Genomic DNA, 16,699 nt, shown 5'->3' with positions numbered 1-16,699 from the left:
GAAGTGACACTGTACCAGTGTCTTGTTTATAGAACTGTAAAAAGACAGTGATCACGCAGATGGCATTAGTATGTCTGTTGGGAATTCTGTGTTAGTGGGGAAGGAATGAGCCAACCCATACATGAAGAGTTAACTACCCCAGTGAAAGGGAGATCATCCAGAAAGGCTGGGGCAGCAGAAATCCCGATAGAAAGGCTGGGCATGAAACACACACCTCAATGGGCTTCAGAAGAAAACTTTTATCACACAGCATTATGGAAGTTCACATGTTTATTCAAGTTTATGCCACCACTTACAGGAAAGAAAAACCTATTATTGTGTTTCCAGCTTATCACATGAAAGGTTACATACGTCAGCCAACTTGATGTCCCCGTCTGGGACCATTAATTCAACTGATTAATCGAAGTCTAATTTCTTAAACTGGATCTGATGGAAGCTGATAGCACGCACTTGGAAAGCCTGGTTTTTCCCGGAGCTCAGGGGCACTGCTGGGCGGGATCCCGGGGATCCCTCAGCACCGCCTGGAGCCCGCTGGACCGGGAGGATAGGCAGCTGTCCCGGCAGGGACACGGCAGGAAGCGGAAAGAAACGCGGCCGTTCGCAGAGGCGCCGTAGCTGGGCCGGGCCATGTGCCCCCTCGGTGCCCGGGGTGGCTGGTGCTGGTTAACACACCCGTGGGCATTCACCAGCCCCGCACTGTGGGGGCTCCGGGATAGCGCCCGCCCACAAGCCTTGCGAGTCCGCCCGACTCGACCCGGGAGCGGCGCGGGGCACGCCGGGAGTTGTAGTTCCCGTGGGCCAAGCGTTCGCGCCGCAGCACCGGGCATGGCCGAGGGGCGGCGGACCTCGGCAATGGCGGGGGTGCTCCGCGAGCTCGCCGAGCACCCGGCCGCCCTCCCCCGCCTGGCGGGGGAGAAGTGCCACGATCCGGTGCACTGGGAAGAAACGCTCGTACTCCGCGTTCTGGTGCCTTTGTTCTCCACTCTGGGTGGGGGACTGGGGCACTATCTTTTGAGGCCCCCCCGCCGCGCAGATGGCACGCTCCGCCGGCGGCGGGCGCCCCCCCAGCCGGCCCGGCGGCTCCATGGCCGGTCCTGCTCAGTGCGGGCGCTGCGCGCGCCCGCCCTCCTCGCCCTTAGAAGCGCCCCCGCCATTGGCTGCGGCCGGGCGCCCTTGCCAATCAGGAAGCGGCTCTCATGGAGGAAGGGAATAAATACAAGATGGCTGCTCATATAAAACCAGGCATTGGGCTTCGCCCCGGCGATGGGGGAATCGAGGCTTTAACCGGCGCTCCGAGGGTCCCGCGTCGCTCCCGCCCGCCCTGCCGCCGCCCCGCCGGGGGGAGCGACACTTCAGTCGCCGCCGGCCACTGCCGCGCTCAGCCGCTGCCCGCGGATCGCCGGCGGGGCCGAGGCCGGGTGCGGCGCCCCAGAGGCCCCAGCGAGGCCTTGCGCCCTCCGCCCCGGCAGCGCCCCGGCCCCCGTGCCCGCCGTCCCGCCGCCCGCCGCCAGCCAGGCCCGGCCCCGGGCGGCCATGGCCGTTTCCAGGTCGGTGGGAGTAGGGAGGGATGGGGGGAGGAGGCCCGGCGGCGGCGGCCTGGAGCTCCCGGCCCTCGGTGCGGCCTGGCGCCGGGGGTGCGGCGGGAGGAGGGGGGGCCGCTTTCCACCCTCTTTCGCCTCGGGAGCCCGCAGAGGCCTCGCCGGGGCCGCCCCGCTGGGCTCGGGGGGTGGCTGCGTGCTCCGGCGCCTGGATGTGCTGCCTGGCCTGGGGTGACTCCTTTTCCCCCCTCCCTTCCCTGGGCTGCAGGGGCTCTGCCTGGGGCGTCCCGGGCTTCCTCCTGCATTGGACACCTTTTTTTTTGGCCAGTCCTTTCTAGGGTGGTTAAACTGCTAGGAAATAGGCGATTACGATATTGAGTCTCAAAAACTGGCAAGAAACCGGTTTTGCCTTTCGGAGCCCTTAGTTGTAAAGTAACCAAAATAAAATAGACTTTCATGGAGAAAAGTGATTAGTGTGTTCTGGCTCTGCCTCAAGATGTTGGGCAGTATCTGCTTACACACGTGTGCTCTGGGGTGTGCCAGCGTTTAAAGCATTCACAGATACAGAGGTATGTCTTAACAGAGCTGTTCTATAAAAAACGCTGAGCACAAATTCCTGCCTTTTTTCTTTTTTTTTTTTGTGTGTGTATGTGAAATGGGCGCGTTAAGCTTCCTAACAGGATAGTTGAAAGGAAACTATAAATCCAAATTAAGCTTGTGATAGATTAGCTCCAAGTCACATGTTGGTAGTATCTCTGTACTTCCAAAGTGCTATCACAAAAGTAAATTCTGTTTCTGAAGCTGCGTGTGAATAAGTTTACAATTCTGTGTGCACATTTATAATGGAAATCCATTCTTCATCAAAATTTGTGGCAGCAATACACCTTTTAAGACTTCTAGTGGCAGGTGTTTTATTTTGAGCATTATAGTTTCTAGAAAGTATCCCTTTGTTTTAGTCTACTCTTATTTTTTAATGAACTTGTTACACACTTGTTGGGATTTTTTTTCTCCCTCCCTCCCACCCCCCCAAATCTGTCCATAAGAACGTGGAAGTAATAAGGACTGCTGTTATAAGACTACTGTGTATGTTAAAGTCATCATGTAAAATAGAGTAGTATTTCAATTACATTGGGACTGGTCAGTCTGCTTAAATAACTTTGCTAATGTACATATGATATGGGGGCTAAATGGAATATCAAATGGAGCTTTTCAGGTATATGCTGAGGCTGTGTGTTGGAAAGGCTGATTTCTGTTTCAGTTACCGAAAGGTTGCTTTAGTGGAAAGCAGCAGTGCTCTGTGCAGAGATGTAGTTAGCACCTGTTTGGGAACTCAAAGGACAATTCTGATTTAGATTTGGCTCAGTGTGGAGTACCAAAGAAGTTGGTGTTAATAATAGTGTGATATTGCTTCAGAGTACAGTTTTAAAATCCAAATATTACACAAGTTGAACATAAAGTATAGAACTTCAGTAAAGGTGCTGTAATACTGGTGAGTTGGTATAGAATTGTTTCACTTTCACAGAAGTACACATTTTGGAGTACTGTAACATCTTGATGATTCCTGGTGAACACCACTGTTTCTGTAATTGTAAGAAGGGATAATGTGTAGATTTGCCTTTGTGTGTGGTTTTAATAGATACAGCAAAGCCCGTCTGTGTCCCTTTGAAGCCACACAGCAACTCCTGATAAATGGACCTTTCTGCAGGGACCATGGGAACACTGATACAGTATCACTGCTGCTTTTGTAAATAAAAGAAATTGTCTTCACCTTTTACTACAGAACATTGAACTTCAAAGATCCCTTCCTTTCAGGCTACACATAATTGTGTACTTATGTGTATATAGCAATGTAACTATACTTCTGTAAAGGGTGTAGGTGGTCCAGCTTCTTTACCAATTCCATTTACTTGTAGAGATCTGCACTTTTGCTCTAGGTAGTTAGTTCCTTTTTTTTGATGGACCAGCATAATACTTCATTGTTGATGACTAACTGTGCAAGTTTGGAGAGTGAGGAAGAAGCTGATTCAATTTGATTAGGGGTAGTTCTATTTTGGAGCCATATTTTAAAAATAAGTTTTTTTTGGAGGTGGGGGTCAGGATAGTTTTACATTGACAAAACAGTAAATTATCAAGTGGTTGTTTTCCCAGAAAAGTTTAGTTTCTGCTCTTTGGCCAATTGAAAACTTTTCTCAAAACCCAAGTCTGTTCAAGGAGATCTAAGCAAACATAGGGAATGATTTAAAATGGCTCAAAATTAGATTGAGAATCAATTGTGTAATTAGTTGTAACCTGTTGACAGAAAAGTCTCATATTTCATTCTGCATTATATGTATACATGCTTGTTTGATCAGATTCTGCTGTTACACGGACTGAAGATCTGCTTCTGTTCAAAATAGACCCGAAAGCAGAACCATAGATACTTCATGCTACAAGATGTTGCAGAATACATTGTATATGTTTATCTTTTTGGTAATTTTATCCTGAAAAGACTAATGAATGCCATCCTTCAGGAGTAGGGATAGGTGGGGTAGGAAGGTTGATGTTCCTTCTGTGAAGGTGGAAGCTAATTTGGTAGGCCTTAGCTTCTGTTTCCAGTCTTAAAAGTATAGATGAAGTAGTATTAATGTTTGCATAGCTAATAAAAAAAATATCTTGATAGTGGAACAGAGGAAGTGAAAAGTTTTGCTTCAGCTTCATTCCTACAAAGTGCATGGTCCAAACGAACAATTGTAGTGGCTCACTAGTGATCTTTTTAAGATACTTCAGTTGAAAAAGTAATACTGCCAAGAAAACAACAGCTCTCACAGACTACTCAGGATGATTTGGTCTGTGTAAATTTACTACTGCTTTCTAGAGATTTCAGTGTTTTCATTTGTGTGAATTTGTGTATAAATGGTAATATGTAGATTAGGAACCTAGTTTTAAATAAATAGTAATGTCAGAAGGCTGTGAGACTAAAGCTCCTGGAACTAAGCAGGCCTCGTGTATTGCTCTCAGCTTTTGAGGTGTAGGGCTGTGACTTCACAAGAACAAATGGCTGCACGGGCTACCATCATTACTTATGTAATATTTCAAATTAAATACTGCATCAGAAATATCTTTTATGTGCCCTGTGTATCTTTTAGAAATGCTTTTCTAGTGTTATCACAAGCTTTCTCTATAACTAATTCAGTTTTTAGCTTCTTTGGAAGCTATTACTTGAGGCTGTTCTTGCTTGAAAAGCAAGAGTTAAACTGAGCAAGTACGTATTCAGTGCTACTTAGAGGCCTGTGCCTAAAGCATCAGACAGATGCTGTATAACCAATGTGGTTACAGGAGTTCAGAATCAAAAGAGGGGGAAAATAGTGTAATTTTTCTGTTGTTGGTAGAGATTAACTTGAGGACCAGAACAGTCGAGTGCCTTTGAGTGTGTTGCTGTTTGTGGGAGGGAGCGCTGACAGTCATGGGAAGGGAGGAAGCAGAAGTAGCATGTGCAGTGCTGCCCAGACGAGATAGAGCCTGAAGTTTCTCAGACACTCTTTTCTAACAAACTGAAGTGAGAGTTGAAAGTCAGGATTGCACATTAAGAATGCCAACCTGCTCCAGCAGATGGAACTTTATTCTCACTGAGGAACTTATCAATACACTTCTTCTATTAGTATGTCTTGACAGCTGTTTCAATTTCCTGTTCTTTCTCGTAGTGTTTGTAATGTAATTGGCCATATGTGTTGGGGTGCATTGTTAGTTGTAGATACATATGTAGTAGTTTACAAGTAAAACTGGTACAGCCTAATGCTGTAGATCATATATGGAATATACAATCCATATGGAATTAATTATACTAATTTTAGCATTTGGTTGGCTTCCATATGCAACATATAATAGTGTGACCCAGTGTGGTCATGGAGCTCTTGTTTTATTCTGGATGTTCCTTCAGCTGCTGTGTAGGAAACAAGGTTTCTCCATTGTCCTCAATCCCGCCTTCATGGCTATAATTTACCTATAAGAAGTAAAATCACAATCCATCCTTTATGTGTATCATTGCACTTCTGGTTTTTGTTCTGAATTCTGTTCAGTGTTTTTTCTCTTGCTGGCTGATTGTGTATTTGAAAGTTGATTATCAACAGTTCATGTGTACTTTAGTAGGGGCTTGAGTGTTTAGGGCTGTGATGCTGACCAAGCTGGGATTTGGCCAAATGATGAAGTGACAGCACAGGAGTGTCAGGTCAACAAGAAAAGCTCAGGCATCTCCATTAGAACTAAGGTTGAATTTCACTGTCAACCCTGGACAAATCTAAATCTTAATTTAGGGATGTTTTCTATTTTTGTACTAAGAAATAGTGCCTGTGAGGAGGCTTCTGGGTGTTGAAATACGATTTCAACAACAAACTCCTTGGAGTATTCCCTTGCCTTCTGATGGGTACTAGCTAGCAGTTTTTCAAAGAGCTCTAGGCAGAGTGTTCCAGGGATGACACCACTGAGGATTTCTTGTACAGTCACACATTTTAATGGGTTGGAGGATACACTGGGGTAGTTACACAGTATTCTGTACCAGTTGGCCTTTACTGCCAGAGATTGCTCTCTGGACAGTTACACATGGTGGTGCACACAGATGTGAAGTCCAAACAGATCACTTCGTTGGCAGCAGTGATCAGTTTGCTGTCCCTTTTAAGCCTCAACTGATTGAAAGCAACACATTAGAATTTTGGTCATTTGGAGCCCTGTGGGGACCCAGTCCAGTCAGAATACTTACTCTGGGCCGGTGGGGATCTTTATACAATTCAGCTGCACACATCTTCTTTTGCCACCATTTTGAAGACAACTGTTCATAACTGTAGCTTGACCTGGTCACTGATTATCCAGCTACTAGCTTTCTAATGCCTCTATTGCTGAAGGGCTTTCAAATCCATATCATCCAGTTTCCACAGGAATGACATAAGGTTCACTTTAAATAGTATGACAACTGTCCCTTCAGGTGGAGATCAGCCTCTGTTTGGGGTGATACTTTTGGCAGCAAAGAACTGCAGATAAGCTTGAAGAACAGAACAAGTCACTTGTTGCAGCACTTGCCAACTGTGCCTGGGTTTGGGTCATGTCTAGCTTGGTTTAATGCTGAACATGTGAAACTGGTGACTAGAAGATGGAATCACCATGGTACCTGGAGAGTGCCACCAAGTTAGTTTTAGTGGCTCTTTTGTAAGTGAAGTGGCTCAAATGCTACTCGATGCCTGTTCTTAAGCACCTACATTGATGTCTTTGTGTCAGAAACATTTCCAATCAAATGTCAGTGTAACAGCTCATAAGGTGTTTCTTAGAAGAAAAATACTTAATTTGAGTGTAATGCTGATCGTAAGAACTTTAATTGATGCTTCCAGTTGTGTCTTGATGATACACTTCATCAGGGACTAGAAAATCTCAAATTTCTGAAGTGAGAGGAAGAGTTTATTTATGCCTTTGAGTAAGGTAGTGCTTGGTAATGAACTCATAGGGGTTGTGTATGGTTGCTGTCCTTTAGGTGAGATGTAGTTGATGAGGGATTAGCAGATGACAAGGATTATCTAAATCATTGCTTATGAATTAAAAGTGAAGGACTTTTTAAAAAAGTGAAGGACTGATCACAGCAGTTAAAGTCCAGGAAAAGTAGTTCTAGAGATGTATTTAATTTTTAGCATTTGTTGGTATTGAGATTTTTTGTAACAATTCATATAACTTTCTTTTTAATCTTTTTTTCCTCAAAGTACTCTCTGTATTTCTGTTGTTTGCTTTTGTCTTCCATAGGCTTAGAACAATTTTTCTGACAGACTGCATTGAAATATTTCATGAAGTAATTAAAAATGTTATCTGTATTTTAGAGCATCACACTCTTACCACACTGCTTCACAGTTCTATGTTACATTTGTGAATGATGTGATGGTGCCTGCTTACAGCACTGTTTGTAATGAGAGGCAGGAACCACATGCCATGAGAGAACTTAGTTCTTTTTGGCTTTAGTAACTAGTTTAGAGACTGTTAGTTTGTCCTGAGAATGATGGCCTTGTCAGAACTTACAAAACTTCTTTCCAAACTGCAGATACTAAAAAATAATTTGTTTAGGATCTTTAAGGGTTTTGGTTTTTTTTCATTCTTAATGAAACTCAGAATGAAAGCTTTAATTTAAAAAAACCCAAAAACTAGCACTACTGATCAGTGGCAACTTTTGCAGAGCTACCCTTCCAACTCAAGCAGAATTCAGGCTCTGCCATACTCTGCTGCAGCAACACCAACACTTATTTGGAGCTATTAAGATTTTTAAATTATCAACAGTTTGGGAAGTCTACATCAGGGGAGTCTGGGGGAGAGAAAGAAAGAATGATTAGCACGACTAGGAGTACTGTTAGTCAGATGTTGTTAGCTAATTCTCTTTCCATTTATCTTGCTGGGTTGCATGCTGAAGCCTTCCTGTTTGTGAATATATATGTGTGTGTGTGTGAGACAACTGAAAGATTTTTTTGATTTAATTTGCATTTGTGTGTAAGTTAAGCGTATTGCAATTTAAAATCACAAATTACAAACCAAGCATACTGCAGGTTGAAAAAAAACCCAAAACAACAAACTATATTTTGTAGATAACAGAGCTTCAAAAAGTTGTGGGTTTTAGGAGTGAAGATGTAATGTTGTAACTAGGTTTGGAATTTGAGTTTTTGAGGGTAGGCCAACTTAGTGGTTTCCTCCTGTTTTGACACATGACGAATTCTTGCTGAGGAAGTGGTCAAAGTTGCACATTCGGCTTGACTTTGAGATGAAAAAAGATAATTTAATAGTTAAAGGAGTGGGTGGTGCTAAATGGCAAACATGAATATGGAACACTGAAGTTTCAGGGAGAGATGAAGAATGAAAGAGGTGAGAACAAGCAAGTTAGAGTAAGCAGTGATGCCTCTGAAAGCTACCATATTTTCTGTTGAATAATACTGACTGCTGCAAATCAGGTTGGGCTATTACTGTCAGAAATACTAAAGAAAAAATACTGAAAAATAACTAGATACCAGATGTTTCTCATGACTAGTCCACATGTCAGCAATTTGGAAGAGTGTGAAGCTCTTTCCTCCTTAACTGTCTAATCACATAAAACTGCTGGGTTAGATATATTTGGGGTTTGATTTTTGTGACTTTGAAACAATTTACTAACTAGTAAATCATAGCAATTGAACCTATTAATCTGCAGAAATTGAAATGAGCTCACCTAGTAGCAGGAAGATAATTATTTCTAAGCTGACAAATATCAGAAATGTGTCTAAAAAATTAAAATTATTTGAAATGCTTTTGATTTAGAATTTTTTTAAATCTAACAAATATTTAACCTAATACCTCTAGTTGTGAGAGTATGAAGAAGGGTTGTTTGGGGTACCAGATGAAACTCATCTAGGTAAGCGTCAGTGCTGTGTGAAGTCCAATTTCATATTGTTGCAATGTTTGGAGGAGTATTTCTATTATTAAGGAGCAATTCTGATCGCACTCTGTGGACAGATTCTAGATCCATACTCAGTAATAACTTGTTATTGCCCAGGGAATAAACTCAGCACTCCTTAGACCTCTAACTGACCCAGTGGTCATGGAGGAAATAATGAACATTTGTAACTTCAGTCATAGATTTGAATATCTAGATAGTTTTTTACATGGTAACTATGTCAAAACAGAGACTTTTATTTCTCATTCAGTAACTCTAAACAAGAAATAAGCAAACTGTTCTAAAAATAGATGATTGGGGTCTTTCACTAAATACAGAGTTACTGTGAAAACAGATCTACTGGTTAAATCCCTGTATTTCATGGGAAGGCCAGAAGCATCAGATTATTTCAAAGCTGTTAATACAATAAGGTCAGTTTTATATATTCCAGGTAATTAGGGAGAAAATATGTGAAAAATAAAATTTGTTATTGTGGAAAAGCAGAGTCTGATGCTATAGATCACAAGTTATGATGTCAAAAAAAGTGATAATGAACAATAGCAGCAGTTGAACCCTCTTTTCTATCAGACAGAATTTGATGTTGATCACTTACAACCTAACAGCATTTATGTTTCAAGATTGAAAATGTTTTGTCACAGAATGAAGACAGGAATAACTAATTTTTTTTCTTATAATTGCAGGGGTTTTAAACTAACATTTCTGACAGTTTCTATTAATTTTTTTGCTTGCCAAATTAAATGTGCTTTTAAAGCAACTATGCTTACTATTAGAAAAATAGTACATTATTCACCCTGCCAACTGAAAGTCTTCAGGCAAACTTCTCTTCTGTTTGAGTTATATAAACTGAAAAATGTGGGGGAATATTAATAGAAATGGGTACTGAACTATGAATAGTGTAACATTTTCAGTTTTTGTCAATCATGTTTAGGCTTGATCGTCTCTTTATTTTACTGGACACCGGTACAACACCAGTAACAAGAAAAGCAGCTGCACAGCAACTTGGGGAAGTAGTGAAACTGCATCCTCATGAACTGAATAATCTCTTATCTAAAGTAAGCATCTTTTTTTTTTTTCCCTAGTATTTAATGGTGAGAATAAAACTAGTTTAAAGGAGTGTGGGTTCTGTGGGAAGAAGAAAAAGCATGGTAGTCTTGTGTTCTCCAAAAGTAGGAGACTGAAGAAAACTAGGGGTCTGCTTCTGTTAAACCTGCTGTTTTATCAGCTTTTGAAATTATTACAAAGTGAGGTTTCACTTTGCATTCTGTAATGATATAATTCTGTATATCTGTAATCTGTAAATTCAGATTTTCCTCTATAAAGGAAAGCTCTTCTGCCTTAAAAGATTTCTGCTCTTGCCTTTACAGATTATTACTTGTGTGATAAAGCATTAAAAATATAGAAGGCTGCATGTCTTTGAAAGGGCTGGAAAGTGGAAAGAGATTTCCATTAGTTTGAAACTTCAATCTGGCCGAATTCAGTAAAATCACTAAAAACAGTCTGTATCTGACTACTGGATAAGGCTCAGTGATCTCAGTTCTGTTCTTATTGAACAGGTGCTCTCACCACAATTGATGGTATCAGAGTGGCCAAGTAACTGAGAATATCAAACTACTTTCAGAGAAAGAAATAGTTTTTCCAGATTTGTGACATAGTGATAAATTAGTTTGGAAGAGTGTATATTGCTTCAAGTGACCCATGTTGTCTCTCTTCTTGGCTTAAATGACTTCAGAGTTTTAAGGTCTGTTAATCTCTTTTGAACGTTTCCTTTTAGAAAACAATAAAACAAATTAAAACCAGAAAATATATAGAGCCTTTTTCACTAGCTGGAGGAAATCAAGCTTGAGTTTGACTGATGGGAGTAAATATATTTTAAATTCTTAATGTCTGGCTCTGCCAGGAGTTCTGCCAGGAAATGAGCACTATAGAGAAGGCTGCTGGCATTTCTTGGTTTGTTTTCCTGTCCTTTATTGTAGTTGTTTTGACTGCTGTCTTAATCCATAGCATTAAAAGTAAGTGTGTTTTAATAGGGTGTAACAGCCAATGGATTTTATGAAAGTACATTTTAAGCAAATATACCTATTAATATACCTATTAATCTCTCCTTAAAGGTGTTAGTGTATTTAAGAAGTACGAACTGGGATACTCGTATTGCAGCTGGCCAGGCTGTTGAAGCAATAGTGAAAAATGTACCTGAGTGGAATCCAACTCCAAGATCAAAACAAGGTGCTCCTTATTAAACTAATTATGTATAACTCGTTGTTTATCTTATGCAAACTGACTGCAATATGAGACTTTTCAATGGAACTGTATCATTCTGGGTTTTTATGAGCATAGACTTTTATATGCATGTAAGTGGGACTGTTAGTAAACCTCTTTGGCTTTAGATGTTCACTTCCAGTTGTGCCTGACCTTTGTTTCTTCCAAGATTCTTATACTTGTGCTCTGTACCCTCATAAAGCTTTTATAAACAAAAGGAATAACTAGTAAAATGATGAAATGTTTAACCAATCAACTTTGTCACGATATTTTGCAGGAACTCTTTTCTTCGCTGTGCCCTTGCTCAGAGCACCTTTCTGAGGGAGATGAAATGACAGCTTGCTCAGTCTTGTTCTGTTTGTACTCGCTTTGCGTCTGAAATTGTCACGTTAGGGATGTTAGTTTCTTTTATTGTCAAGTTATGGACTTACTGTCAGTGATTTTGTCTAAACCTATTGGTACTGGCTATGTTCACAGCTTTGTGGCACAGGTTCCAGAAATTCACTGACTGTTTAAATTAAAGACAGGCAAACACACACATACCCCCAAAGCAACAACAACAGAACTCTTATCTGTTTTGAGGTGATCTTGTATTTGTTTGATTTAGTGCCTCCTGGTTCTGCTGATACAGAATTTGACAAGCAGGTTCTGCATTTGCCTTAATCCACTGTCTTTGTGATTTTTGTAAAGCATATTTGCTCTCCTCCAGCAACTTCTCTTCATATTGAAGAGTCGCGGTCTCTTCAGTCTTGCCTCACCAGACAGCTGCTTTGTCTTTTAAATATCTTCATTTGTCTTTGTGCTGTTTCTTTCTTGTCTTCCTTGAAATGCACAGAACTGCACACAGTCTACCTACATCTCTAGAATACTGATACTTACACACAGTGACAAAATTGTGTGCTTTGTCATGTCTTCAGTGTCCTTCCTGGTGATGCCCAGTACTTAGTTGGCTGGTCTGGCTTTGACTCCTCAATGAACTGGTGAATACAGAAAACTGTCAGAAGTCCCTACAAAATTTGTATTGCCTGTTAACTGCCAATTCAGAATTCACTGTTGTGTAGGCATGGTTTAGGTTATTCATTTTGCACCTTATCTAGTTCTTTGTCCATTAGTCTGTTTTGAGAGTTTTCCTTGGATTTCCTAATGCTGTTGTGACTTTGGGCTACCCAAGAGCTTATTGTCATCTCTGTGCTTGGAGAAGAGTTTGTAGTGAATTCTTTCCCATTGCTAAAGAGTGATAGAATTGGTTCTAAAACTGATCCCCAAAGGACTCCAAAGCTGACTTAGATCTTTAACCCCCTTTCAGTTTGTAAAAGGATGTTTTCCCCAGTTCTGTGCTAACTTGGTTCCTTTGATTTATTTTTCTTCTGTGAAACCTCCCCAAAAGCTTTTAAGTGTCCACTGGATGCCCTCTATCTACTTGCTGGAGCTCTTTAAGGACATTGATAATCAAGTTAATAAAAGGTGTTTGAATTTTTTCAGGAGCCATTCTGACTCCCAGTAAATCATACTTTTTCCATATACTTAATAATTTAGTTATAGAAACGTAGAATAGTTTGGATTGGAAAGGATCTTAAAGATCATCTAGTTCCACTCCCTTTACCACAGACAGGGACTTCACTATCAACCAAAGATAGAAGTTGACTTCACTTGTCTAGTTCCAAGAATTACTTCTAGCATGTGTTTTGTACGTGGATATTGGGCAACCTGTGAGTCTTAGGGTACAGCACCTCTTTCAAATGTGTTGTCCAATTCTTGCATATCTGCCTATCACATGACTGAAACTGAAAAGGTAATAATGTGGGTTTGAGAAAAAGGTACCATTTAACAGGGCTGACAGGCTATGCAGGCATTTGTTTCTTTTATTTCAGTTAAACTGTTGGTAGACACATGTTTCACAGTGTCTGGTTGCATTTAGGTTCTTCAGCTTGCAACAATCACTTCTCTCTTTGTATATGTGTAATGAAGTGTAGGCGATGTTTGTTTTGTGTGATATTTTGTGCACTTTGACTCCTGCTGTAAATGAACAAACTTTCATAAATGAGATGAAACACAGCAAGCTAAATGCTGTAATTCTTGTAGGCAACAACTGTATTTGTGCTCTCAGTTGTAATTCAGGATGTGAGTGTGCTGGTTTAAGTGGGAATAGCCAAATCTATTTGGATACTAAGCTACATGTGACTAGGAGCCACAAAACATGCTAATGTTTGCGTGTTGAGGAGAGGGAATATTTTGAAAGTGAATTCATAACCAGGAAATAAGAACTCCTTGTGAGGAACAAATATGTTCTGTATCAGTGTTGAACTGCATTGTACTTGAAGTTGGATTTGAGAAGAGCTCATAGCCTTCAGCAGCCTTTGTTAGCTGACTTTTTCCCATACCTGTTAAGACTGCTCTCCAGCTTCCCTACCAGGGATGCTTGGCTGTCAGGAATATGCTATAGGTGAGGTACTTGATAGAACTATGTGAGTTCAAACTGTAAATTGACTGTATGTGTATAGAGAAGGACTAGTGTTAATATCAAAGATTTAAAAAAGCTAAATTTATCAAAGGAAAAACTTTTAAATTTTTTTTCTACTCAGTTAGGCACATCGAGTGACCTAAGACAAAGTCTGTCTCTGTGAGAAGCGAGCCTTTGCCCTTCATGAATCAAAATGCTGTATGTCTCATTCTTTTGGAGGAGAGAAATTATTTCTTGCTCTTGCTTAATCTTCTGCCAGAATTTTGAACAAAAATTTCATCATATTGTCCTTAATATTTTTATTTTCTACCTAGAACCAGGCTCAGAAAGTCCTATGGAAGATTCCCCTTCAACAGATCGGTTGCGTTTCGACAGATTTGATATCTGTCGGTTGTTAAAACATGGTGCATCTCTTCTTGGATCTGCTGGTGCAGAATTTGAAGTCCAAGATGATAAATCAGGTATATCTTTATCTTTTACTTGCAGACAAGAGAACTTACTAATTTGCAAAAGTTTGTTGTGGCAGTTTTATGAGTCTAACCATCCATGGATTCTCAGAATGCTAGGAAATAACAAAAGAAAATATTCCCCAACATAAGTGGTTTGCATTACCTTTTTCAAGTTAAACAGGTTTTTTTTTGGGGGGTGTGGGGTGTGTATTGTCTGTTTGTTTTCTCCCTTAACAGAATTATGATGTGTACAGGGTGAAGAAAGTGGAAACTTGAAAGAGAGCAGAAAAAACAGTATTAAGGCTGCTTTATAGTTACTGTAGATTTCATTAAGAAGGGCAGGAATTATCACCACTTTTTCTTCATTTAAACAGTGTTCCAAAATAGAGAAGTAGAATGCAGCTTATTTAAAAGCTTGAAGGTTTCAAGTATAGAAAGATTGCATGAAAAATACTGTGATAAGACTGTTGAAGTTGGAAGGTCAAATACCAGTGCCTGTGTCATGTCTTTTGTTTCAAGTGACTTGTCTAATTTTTATGTAACTTTTTAGTTGAGACTTGGTTTGTATCAGTGTAATGACATTGAATTATTTTAATCTAAGCTACTTCTTTGCTATTACTGTACTTCCCTACTCTAATTCCAGTTCAGTGATGCTATAGATAAGGATCTGACTGCATAGCCCTGATTCCCTTCTTCTCTGTGTATTGAAGGGTTCTGTGCAGTGTACACTGAAGATCAGTAGCTCAGCAAGGAACAGAACCTATGGCTGCTGAAACTTGAGCAGTGTCCTCTCTCTTAAGCCTGGCTGCTGATTTATTGCTTGCCATCTTTTTTGCTAGATTAATAAGGTGTTATACAAGGTTCCTCTCTTCTAATGAAACCCAATACTTTAGTCCATAGAAATCTGATATTTATCCCAGTGTCATATGATTGCACATAAATAACTTTAGGAATGAAAATAAATAAAAATATAATATAACAAAAATAAGAAAATGAAACAAACTTTAGTTGCTACTTTTTAACTTGTGAGAAAATGCTTTCTCTTCTTTGTTTTGTAGCAGCTTCCCTTTTCAAGTAAGACGATAGGAATGGATGTAAAGTAACTTAAATAATCTTTAGAATTAGCAGTCTGGCAATTTTTCTTAAGCTGATTTTATGAAAGGAAAAATATTTTGTAGAGAATGGAAGCTGTTTGTAATTGCCTGTCAGCTAAATTCAATGTAACAAACCTATTGGTGTAGACATAATTAACTATTAATTACTGCTCAACTTGGTGTATACCCCAAAATTGTGCCAATATTGGTCGTCTACTTGCAAGTTTATGTGCTAATATTTGACCAAAAAACCCCACAGGCTAGTCTCCTGACTGGTTCCTATACTGTGCATGTGAAGAGTGAAGTCTGACAGCCCTACAAGTTACAAGTTTTGGTTTACTTGGAGGGTTAATTCTACTCAACTGCGAAAATCTTCTATTTTTTTATGTAGACAGATACAGGTGGTCCTGAAGTCTAGGTGTTTGGTAACTAGTGTTGAAGCTTCACAACATTCTTGAGGTAGCTTCTGTTAGCTTCCAAAATGAAACTTGCTTAACACAGAAGAAGATGGGAGCATAAGCATGATTTTCATAGGATGCTGAAGCCTGTTTACAGTCTTATCCTCAATCTACATTGCCAGCAGAAGTTAGCTTGGGCAGAAGGAGACACCTGTGTCTAGTGTATTTTACAGGGAAGAATGTTTCTGCAGAAAATGAGTTCATATTCAACCTCAATATTCAGCTCATACAGGGTATTGGATTAAATATTATTTGAGGGGTTTTATAGGTGGTTATTTCTTAGGTCTGTATTTTCCAACAGAAGATAAAAGTTTAAGAGGAAAAGAAACCTTTAAAATAAACCAAAACCAAACTAATCACCAACCCCGAAAACACAGACTGCCAAAAGTAACAGATCCCACAAGGATGCATGTGCTCAATAAAAAGTGATAGTTCTTGAATCAGGCTTTACTTTTATTTTTTAGTGTGTTAACTTCTTCCTTTCAAAGTGCAATTTTTTGTCCAAGTCAAAACTTGGTTATTTTTTAGTTTTTGGTGGGTTTTTTTGTTTGGTTTTTTTTGTTTGGTTTTTCTGTGGACCAATTATAAATTAATGAATTTCAGGGACAATATTTTCTGCTTGAAAATGGATCAGTTTAAGTAGCAGTATAGTTAGAGTAGCAGGAAAGGTCTTCTGGGTATCAGTGTGATGTGTTTTAAGAGGCAGTATTAGCCAAGTACAATTTAATTCTGTAAATTTTGGCTTCTGTTGTATACATTGAGCAAGTTTTCAGTAATACATCTGTTTGGAAACCCAACATATCTTTCTCATAAAACCTTTTTCCCAGGTGAAGTTGATCCTAAGGAGAGGATAGCGCGCCAGAGGAAACTGCTGCAAAAGAAACTTGGCTTGGATATGGGTGCTGCGATTGGGATGAATACTGAGGATCTCTTCAATGATGAAGATCTGGACTATTCCCCCTCTTCAGTTTTACTAGTAAACAAACAACCTGTAGGTAAAACCTTGGGCTCTTTGACTGC

General features: G+C 40.1%; 1 protein-coding gene across 1 annotated transcript in view; it reads left to right on the top strand.

The window, feature by feature from the left end:
* The first annotated feature begins 1,245 nt into the window (after positions 1 to 1,245).
* BTAF1 (B-TFIID TATA-box binding protein associated factor 1) overlaps positions 1,246 to 16,699 on the top strand; it is a 43,155-nt gene continuing 27,701 nt past the window's right edge. Inside the window, exons 1-5 of the mRNA XM_064662963.1 lie at positions 1,246 to 1,547; positions 9,890 to 10,013; positions 11,070 to 11,184; positions 13,993 to 14,139; positions 16,507 to 16,670. Of these exons, the coding sequence (XP_064519033.1) occupies positions 1,534 to 1,547; positions 9,890 to 10,013; positions 11,070 to 11,184; positions 13,993 to 14,139; positions 16,507 to 16,670 (564 nt within the window). The 5' untranslated portion in view covers positions 1,246 to 1,533. The remainder of the gene's footprint in view (positions 1,548 to 9,889; positions 10,014 to 11,069; positions 11,185 to 13,992; positions 14,140 to 16,506; positions 16,671 to 16,699) is intronic.

Source organism: Pseudopipra pipra, chromosome 8 (assembly GCF_036250125.1).
Source record: "Pseudopipra pipra isolate bDixPip1 chromosome 8, bDixPip1.hap1, whole genome shotgun sequence".
Lineage (NCBI taxonomy): Eukaryota > Metazoa > Chordata > Aves > Passeriformes > Pipridae > Pseudopipra > Pseudopipra pipra.
Note: the sequence above shows the minus strand (reverse complement) of the source record. Positions and strands in the feature narration are given on the sequence as shown.